The sequence below is a fragment of the Pteropus vampyrus genome, unplaced genomic scaffold (assembly GCF_000151845.1).
Source record: "Pteropus vampyrus isolate Shadow unplaced genomic scaffold, Pvam_2.0 Scaffold31, whole genome shotgun sequence".
Lineage (NCBI taxonomy): Eukaryota > Metazoa > Chordata > Mammalia > Chiroptera > Pteropodidae > Pteropus > Pteropus vampyrus.
In genome coordinates, this window is record NW_011888812.1 from 1777148 (window position 1) to 1786809 (window position 9662).

The 9662-nt window shown below is 44.0% G+C and overlaps 1 protein-coding gene across 1 annotated transcript in view; it reads right to left on the reverse strand.

Moving 5' to 3' along the window:
• Nucleotides 1-9662, reverse strand: part of PAMR1 (peptidase domain containing associated with muscle regeneration 1) — a 65846-nt gene that overhangs the window by 19706 nt on the left and 36478 nt on the right. The window contains exons 5-6 of the mRNA XM_011357024.2: nt 9318-9535; nt 6703-6810 (exon numbers count right to left, since the gene is read on the reverse strand). Of these exons, the coding sequence (XP_011355326.1) occupies nt 6703-6810; nt 9318-9535 (326 nt within the window). The remainder of the gene's footprint in view (nt 1-6702; nt 6811-9317; nt 9536-9662) is intronic.

The following is a 9662-nucleotide window of genomic DNA, read 5'->3' on the forward strand; positions in this document are numbered from 1 at the left end:
GGAAAAGTGGGGGTTCTACAGTCTTTATCGAGGGGCTGAAGTTAGTCTTGGAGTCCATGGGGCAGGGATGTTTTCCAGCAGAAGTTAACTCTGCTCTGCTCTCATGTTCTAGTCTTCGCAACCTCTTCCGTCTTCCCCAGGGTGGGCATACGGCCTATTCCAGCACTAATGGATGACCTCTTAACTCAGAACTAAAATAAAATCGGCGTCCTGCATTAAGTCCTGCCTCAGTGACCTCATCTGCCAAAGCGAAAGCCAAGAGGGCCCTGAGCAACTACTGAAAAGCTCCATGAGAAAAAGGGAGGCTCCAGATTTCCAGAGTTCCTTCTGCCATTACTCCACTTACCATTCCCAGGGGCCCCCTTGCTAGGCTGCCCTAGCTTCCCACCCATCAGGCCCAATGTGAGTGTCTCTCCTGGGATCCAGGATTCCTTTATGACAATGACACTGGCAGTGTCTACTTGCCCCTTTAAAGCCAGATCTTTCTCACCTATTTGCAGATGCAGTGGTGGAAGTACTTAGTTGTCTGGCAATGATTTGGGAAGAGCAGTTCATGGAGGAAACTTAGAAAATCATGGAAGAATCTTCTTAAGCCCTGGGACCCTATAAAAGCTTTGTCGTAATCATTTAGCTTACAGAAACTAGTGCTGTTGGCCTAACCCCTTATCTGGAGAATCCTCTGCTTTCTGCCAAACTTTTAAGTGGCCATAACAGGCAGCCAGAAGCAGTAAAAAGAATAATGGCTCCTGTTACTCAACTCAGTGGCTTTATGTGGATTATTTCATTCCATCCCCACAAACATTCCAAGGTGTATTTGGGTATTATTTTTCCGAACTTTAAAAATGAGGCTCTTGGGAGTTAAATGACTTGTTCCAGGGTCACCTGCCTGGTACATTACAAGTTCAGAGTTAAACCAAGGTCTTTCTGACTATAAGTCCAAGCTCTTCCCCCCGATGATGGACAAAGGTGCACCTGTCTTTCACATATTAAGGATAAGAAAGGACTCTAGGACAAAAAATGCCAATAAACAATTCCATTTTGACAATGCCTCACCTGAGAGATCTTAGAACGATTTGCATTAATCCCACCAAGTCCCCAACATATTATTTATCTGTGATGCAAGAAGTGACTGCGATCCTCTGGGGGTCTCAGCACATTCTGACTGCATCGGTGCTAATGTTTCCATGAAAACCACAAAGTTCCTAACTGCTTATTCTGATGAGAAGCATGGGTTGCCCCTTTGAAGCTCAAGTATAAAGTGTGCCTCTCATCATAGGCTCTTTTCTTCCCAGCCCTCGGGACAGGCTAGAAACCTTCTGATGCTCCAAGACCCAAATGAATCCAGATGCACCATTTTTCTCTAATTGGTGGAAGCCGATTTGTTGTGTTCAAAGGCGCATCAGAGCCTGCCGTGTGAGCTTTGTGCCCCAAGATTTAGCCCGTTTCATCGTCCTTCATTAGGATGCAGGAGGGAACCCCAGCATCGTCAACTGGGCCAGAGGAACAAAGGCAACATGGAAATTGGAGCAGGGCAATGAGTCCCTCTGTCTCTCTACTTTTTCAAAACAAGATTCCGACCATTTACTCAAGAACTTATTGTGTCCTTGTGTTCCATACAAAGAAACAGGAAACTTCAGAGGGAAAAAGGGGCCCCGGTTTCTTACATGGTGGCCCAAGGAGCTTGGGGTCACTAAGGGTGCTGGCAGGAGGCTAGCTTGGCCCCTTAAAAGTTGAAGCGGAGGCCACTCCCTTTTTTTTGCTCTTAGAGAAGGTCACCTGGGAGCAGAGGAAAGTTGTTCTTTCCTGGGAAACAACTGAAGGGGAAGCCAAGGGTGGCAGCACTTAAAAAACTGTATTTGGGGCTCTCACAGCCTCTCACCAACCAAACTAGGCCATCCTGCCTGTTTGTTTCTCACTCTTTATCTACTACCCCAAGGAGTCTGAGAGAGAAATCTCCCCTCAGACCTGTGAAATTGGTTTGAAAATCGATCCATCTGCAGCTTGACTCTAGTTTCTGGAAATACAAGTTCTAATTCTTATTTTGAGGACTGGCATTTATAACGGCTCATTTTGTAAACCGGTAAAACTTTTCAGTGACCATTTTGCCAATAGTTCTTAAAAGTTTAAACGTGTACACTTTGAACTAACAGTTCAACACCTAGGAGTTTATCTCACAAAAATCCCTCCACGTGTGAAACAAGAAATATATGTTAGGATAGTCACTGCAGCTCTCCTAAAGGTAAAAAATTAAATATGATAACAAGTCCATCTTAAGGGATTCGATGAATATATGACTATATCTATAGGAAGACAATGGAATATGGTTTTTTTAAAAAGAGGTGGCCCAACATGGACTCACCTGGAAAAAATATCCATGATATGGGAACCAAAAACAACAAGTTGAAAAATCGTATGTATACTTTAATCTACTTTTCTTTAAAAAAGGGTTTCTCAGCCTTGGCTCGACTGGCATTTGAGCAGTAGCTCTTTGCTGTAGGGCCGCCCTGTGTGCTGCAGACTGCTTCACAGCTGCCCTGACCTCCACCCACTAAATTCCAGTAGCAACCTTCCCTGCAATTATGACGACCAACGGTGTTTTCAGACACTGCCAGAAGTCCCCTGGGGGGGGGGCGTTGGGGACAAAACTGCCCCCAGTGGGAACTAATGGTTTAAAATGATGATAGACAACTTAGGTTTGCACACCACAGAGAAACGTCTGGAAGGATACCCACTAAGTTGTTAACTGCTGGGACCCAAAAATGCTCAGGAAAAACAACACTCTTTTTATTTTACACGCCTCTGTTCTGCTTGATTATTTTTATAAGTATGTATTTTCTTCTGTAATTAAGTAGGAAATCTGTTTCTATTCCACTCCCACTCATGAACATATTCATATACAAAGAAAATAAAGAGAATAGCTTATTTCGAGAGATAGTCTATCAGGATTCTCTTTTTTTCGTTTGTCTTTAGGTTGTTTTTTATTATTTTTCAATTATACTTGACATTCAATATTACTTTATATTAGTTTCAGGTATACAGCACAGTGGTTAGACATTTATATAATTTATGACATGATCCCTCCGATAAGGCGAGTACCCACCTGGCACCATAAATAATGATGACAATATTACTAGCTATATTCCCTATGCTGTACTTTACATCCCGAAGATTTTCTCTGGAAAAGAGCAATGGGTGGGCTATACCTGCAAAGGGAAGTCCTTCGAGAGAACTCAATAATGAGACATGATGGTATAAGCAGAGCACATCAGTTGATCATATAGAGTCTCACCAAGGCCTGTGGTGAGAACTGTCTGAGAGACTGTGAACGACATGGGAAACTTGGAATTCTAGCCTCTAGTGAGGACTAGTGTATCGCACCCTATGCTTCAAATCCTTCACCTGCTCAAAGGAGCATCTACCTTTCCGCAAAGACTTTAGGACAGGTCATTGAAGCAGTAGCTGTGATCAGATTTGGCACTACATAAATAAAAGATGGAATTCTTATTAATATTTGCTTTAATTTTTTTTAAACCCATTTTTTAAAACAAGTGTCTAGTCCAATTTGGGCACTTCAGAGTTTAGAGAATCCCAGAATGCTTACATTTCTCGTTAATGTTGAAAGAATTTCCTCTAGGGAGATTTTCCCAATTCATTGATATACTCATGAGGAAAACAATAAAGCTTTTTTTTTTTTCCCCCCGTTTTATTTTTCTAGATGATAGACTGCTCTGGTAAACAGTTAAGATTTCTTGAGAAATTACAAGGCAAACCTCCATAGCCAATTTTTATGATGTTTCTTATTGCCAAATCTTCTAGAAGGAAAAACAAAACTAAAACTTAAAATAATCAAACATTTGGCCCCTACATTGGTGTCAGCCAGCAAATGACATATCAGATATCTACCACTAATATCTTCACACAGTTACAACCTTCAACAGGAGGCTAAGAGAATTATGGGCTTTGAACAACATTTTGAAAAGTGGCTAGGGAGAATTCTCTTGTTTATCTACGCTGGTATTTTGAGACAGAAATTCATTTGAGACAGTTTTTGAATGAAGTTATGAATCAGTTCACAATGACATAACTTACATTCTTTCTCATTATGTTTGTTTTGTTTTTCTGAAAGAATGACAATGTTGAAAAGTCCATTTCTGGCTCACAAGCTACCCATAAATGTTTTAGTCACAACTTTTGGATCCGTTTCTTTTTTCTCCTTGATTTGACTCAGCTTCATAAAGGCGTTTTAGTTTATTTGGTGATGTTTTACTTCTATACAATTTTACCTTTTGTTTACTGAAGGCCTAATTGTGCAGTTACTTCATCAAGAAATTAAATCTCCTCTTTTTTTTGTTTCTCCCTCTGAATCTAAAGAGTAAAACTCAGTACTTGCCATTGTCGAGACTCAGAGTCACTCTACAAATTCTTGAAACAAAGAGAAAGCAAACTTTCTCTTCTCTGCCTTGTACACAACACAGCTCATACAAGGCAGGAGCCACGAAACAGGACTTTATTTACTAAGCATCTGGCATAATCACACTCAGGTCAGCTGTGCCAAACCAAAGCAAGGAATGATCTTAGTAGAACATTCAAGGACACTCAAGGACGCTCAAGGACATACTACTGAAACCATGACTTCCATCTGCATTGTTTGCAAGGAAAATTCATGAAACTGACTTAAAAATGTATGGACTTTATAGAATGCTGTCAGATCAGGCCCTTTATAGGATGACCCCAAAGTACCTGTGCGTGCTAATGAGAAGTGTCTGGAACAGACACTGTTGCTGCTCTGCCCTCAGATACCTTTTCATTCTTTTTGTGGGCCCAGTTCCCCTCCCCAACCCAGGTCTATACTGTTTTACTTCCAATGGCTGGCACCTACCATCTCTCGGACTTCTCAAGGGCTCCTGGAACCACTGGGCCCACGCGCATAGAGTCAGGCGTGTCCTTCTATTCACCCAGGGCAGCCTTCAGTCAGTCTCTGACTGCAGTGGGATGTAAAAGCTCAGCTCTCTTGCTTTAAAGCCAGGACACTCTCTGAGATATAATTTACATTCCATTTCTCACTGGTGCTTGACACTGAGGCTGGGATTTTGCCTGAAATCTCGCCTTGCTCCCTTCTCTTCCCAGTCCAGCTTCCTCATTCCTTTACCAGCTCCTCCTGGTGCTATGCCCTTAATAAATCACCTGCACACACATTCACATCTCAGAATCCACTTCAAAAAACTCTGCCTTGGTCATTCTCTGTCCTCCTTTGCTTTCCCCCAAATTTTGATTCTTGTTCTTCTATACATCTCATTCCATGCTGATAGCTGCAGTCCGTGACACCTGTTTTAGGTCTTACACTTCAGTTAGGACACATGTCATAAGCAGGGGCTTGGTTAGCAGAGACCCTTAATAAATTATTTATGGTCATAGCGTTTAAGTTCTCTGCTAAAGGCACAGTCCTGGGCACCACACAGCTGGGCTCTACAGCCCTGTTGCTACCACATGCAGTGGTTGGCACGTACTCTTCCCAAGGGCAGATGCTCTGTCAGACACATGTTTAGACTCAGCAGGTTTGAATTTCTCTCCTTCTATGGCTGAAGTTTGAATCTAGTATCAGAGAATCCTGCCCTGCCTTCCAAGAACACGAATTAGAAACTCCTGTGTGCTTTGGAGTGAGTCGTTTCTTTGAGTTAGTTTCCTCTTCTTCCTGCTGTTTGGTTGACCCCGGGTGACTAAGGGTTACTAGAGTTCTGTTTTGGACTTCTGTCTGCAAGAACTAGAGAATGTGGATGATTCAATAGGACAGCCAAGATATGGCTCAGGAAAGAGGTGATGGGGGACTTGAGTGGTGCCAGCAGAAGGAGAGCTGTCCTAGAGACTCGATGGCCATCGAAATCCTTAGTTAGATTTCTTTTCTCTGATTCCTCTGTTCTGTACCACCTTCCAGTACTTTCACTCCAGGCCTGCTCAAGAACCACTAGAGAAGCATGGAGCTTACCTCACTAATTCAGGATCGGCTCCTTCAAAGAAAAATAGGATAGGCTTTTACCTGCATTTCCACAGAACACAGTACACTGCAGTCCCTCAAAACACATTGGTTTGCTTGGCTGTGATTCACTTAACCTGGTCCCACGTTTGCAGGGTGATCATGTGATTTGTCATCTAATTCAGGAAACTTTTGACTATCAAAAAGCATGCTGTCAATAATTATTCCCAGACAAAATGCAAAAACTAGGACTGTCCCTGGGGACTGGGACTCTTGGTCATTCTACATAACTGTGTAGGGATTCTGGCTGCACAGCACCACACTGGAGTCTGAATGGTGCTGTGGAACAAGCTACAAATCAGTTGTGGGGATGGGCAGGGAGTTCAGACTGAACCACAGGAGCATTTAGGATGGCGGCTTTCTACTGTTGAACTTTCTCAATACTTTTGAGCTCTGAGTGATTTGGGCCACTAAGGGTGTACCTTCCTGACAGCTATCTGAAGCAGGGAAGGGCTGGAGATGTCAATGGGCGAAGCTGGGTGGTACCAGACATCCTGACTCAGAGGCCACTCATTCTTCCTGAGATCCGCTCAATGGGAGTGTCCATATTATGCGCCATCTTGAACAGACCAACCCAGACACCAGGAAACAACATAACCAGCAAGCTCCCGAAGCCCTCTCCATGGCAGCCCCACATGACACCTCAACTCCCACCTTTGAGGCATACTCACGATTTTCACAGTGCTGCCCGGTGTAGCCTGCCAGGCAGGCACATTTGTAGAATCCGGTTTGGTCCAGGAAACAAGTGCCATCATGCAAACAAGGGGACGAGGAACATGCTAAAAGAGAAAAGGCAATTTCTCTCAGTGCCACTGTGTTGAGTCCATTTCTTCAAGCCTAGAGCCTTGACCAGAGACTTTCCCTTGTCTGTTAAAGTCTTGTGATTTTTTTTTTTTTACTCCTTTCATTGAATTCATGCTACCATTGTTTGAGAATGCCTAAAACAGGTACTCATTAACTGTCAAATGCTGCTGATGTTGTTTATATTTTCAAAGGCCCCAAAAGTTTGCTCCAGACATGTACAGTCTAAAGAGCCTAACTCCCACACAAACAGGCACACCCCATGACTGAAGCAGAAGCATGCTTTCATCCACCCATAGAGACTCCAGGGGAGAGACTCAGCCTTGGGTAGCTTTAGATCATCTTTTTCAAGGAAGCTCAGCATCTTGGGTACTGGGGGAAAGAAAGTGGAAGACACTCTTTACGACACTATTGAAAGCATACTCAAAATTTTCAAACATACATTCTGCAAAAAGTAGTCCCTGCAGATTTTGAGAGTTGTGGGCTCAGATGTGGTGGGGAAACACCGCTGATGGAATGCGATAATTAGCGAGATCGCTCTTCTGCACAACTTCTCGGAATGGTCCATGCCCTAAAACGCATAGCGGATTTCTAAGAATGCACGTAAGGTTTCCACCTTTCCCAAGCTCGTTTGACCTCAAAATCTGTATTTTACAGTGTCTTAGGGACCATTTTTCCACAGCAAACACTTTTGAAAGCAGTGGTCTTCTCGTTATCCACCAATCCAACGTTCATTTGCCCCAGTGTATAAATACATTACTCAACATAATTCGACAAACCTATATTGAATGCTCTGTGTAAGGCACCGGAAAGATACAAAGATGAACAGACAGCCTACCTACCGGATCAAAGCTTTTTGAAGCGAAGTATACAATGACTATAACTTGAGGCATAATTCAGTTAGTGTCAGAAAAGAGAAGAAAGTGTTACAAGATGTTCAAAAAAGGGCAAAGCTACAGCCCCACTGGAACAAGAGAAAAGGTTTAGCAGAGGAGAAGTCTGATATGGCCCTGAAGTTTGGAATTTGATGTGCAGGGGTGGGGGGTGACTTTAGCCACAGGGAGTACCTTGAATACAGTGGACAGACGGGTGTTTGAAGAACAGTAAGTGCTACTGTATGCCTATCTGACAACACAGACCAGCATTTCCCAACATTCTCCTGGGGAGGTTGAGTTGCCACTTTAGAGGAGGAAAAGACCCTCCTGACTCTCCCCTCGGTCACAGGATCACAAGCTGGTAAGCCGCCACTGCTCTTGCTGACTGCCATAAATACCTACAGATGTATCTCGAGTGTGACCCGCTCAGCTTCAGCCGGCAGGGTATCACCAAGGGGTGAGGATTCAGCCTCAGGCTGACCACTCCACAGCAGCAAAGCATTTAGAACTGGCCAGCCATGCCCAGGCCCTGCACAGCTCCTCATGGGCCACCCTCGCAAGAAGGCAGGCACACAGATTTTAAGGAGCAACTGCTGAGAGCTCACCTAGGAACATTCTAAGGGAGGGATAGGTTGGGGTGGGAGGGTCACTGCTGGTCTTGCTGAAAGGACAGGGCTGAAGAAAGACTGATGCCACTGCCACCCACCTCCCTTCCTGAGACTTTTGTATCATACCTTCCATAAGGGAACCTTAATGATTAAAGGGCCATTTCAATTTCTTTTTAAATTCAGTATTTTAACAAAATGAACCTGAGCTCATTTTGCAAAACCTGATGCAATCTAATCCCAGAACAAGGAGAGCTGGGTTGGGCCCTCAGGAATGAGCACTTCATTCATTTTGGTCAAATCCTACTTCCTAACATGAATGAGGCAGGAGGTGAAGTTGGGCTTAGAGTTACTCAGAAAGAAAGGGAATTTATCATTGCACTTTAAGACTTTTAATACCCATTTTGTCTCGAATCTGCATGCTTGCCTCCTTGTAATAACAAAGGGAGGCTCAGGACACGCTTGGCATAGGGCAGCTATTGAGAGCTTCCTACATACCAGATGCTGAACTCAGTTCTTCATCTTTCTGTCTTCCAGAGCCTCCTTAATGGAGCAGGATCTATGATTATTCCCTTTTTCACTAATTAGGAAATTAGGCCCAGAGATACAGAAGAATGTATCCCAGGCCACATGGCTTAACTTGCAGGAGAGCCAAAGCTAACCATCTCAACCATGAGAGGCTCCTAGAGTAAGCTCCCCAGCCAGGCTGCTTGTGCATAAATCTCTGGTTCCGCTCCCACAGCTGTGTGGCCTTGGATAAATAACCCAGCCTCTCTGTGCTCCAGCATTTGTACCAGGCAGATAATAACTCCTAGTTCTGGTTCTGAGGAGCATTTCTGAAATAAACCTTGCTGTTTCTCTTCTCCTTCTCAATGTTCAAGTTCTTCTGAGAACTCACGCACTGGGTTTTAATAAGGCTGAGCGGAGAGGGGGATGGTACACAGAAGGGAGATGTCCGTCTGGAGCACAGCCACTAAATGCTACATTTGTCTCCATGGCGTTTACCTGTGATCTCCTCAAAAACAGCATGAAAGCCATCAAAATTCTTGGAGCCATCTGAATGGAAGAGGACATGGAGTGAGGAGCCCATGCTTCGGATGGGAGCTGGTCGCTCATTGCCACAGAAACGCTTGATGATCTGGCCATCATTGTTGTCCCCATCACGGACTTCAACATAGTCATACTGACACATGTAGTCAAACTCCAGGCTCAACATGACAAACCTGTGGGTGGAGAGGGTAACGGCAAGGAATAGGTGAGCTCTGGATAGTGCTGAAACCCCTGGGCAAGTTCAAGGCCAGATGATGAACAGGTCTCTGGACCGATCTGATAGGAAAATGGTCCTGGGGG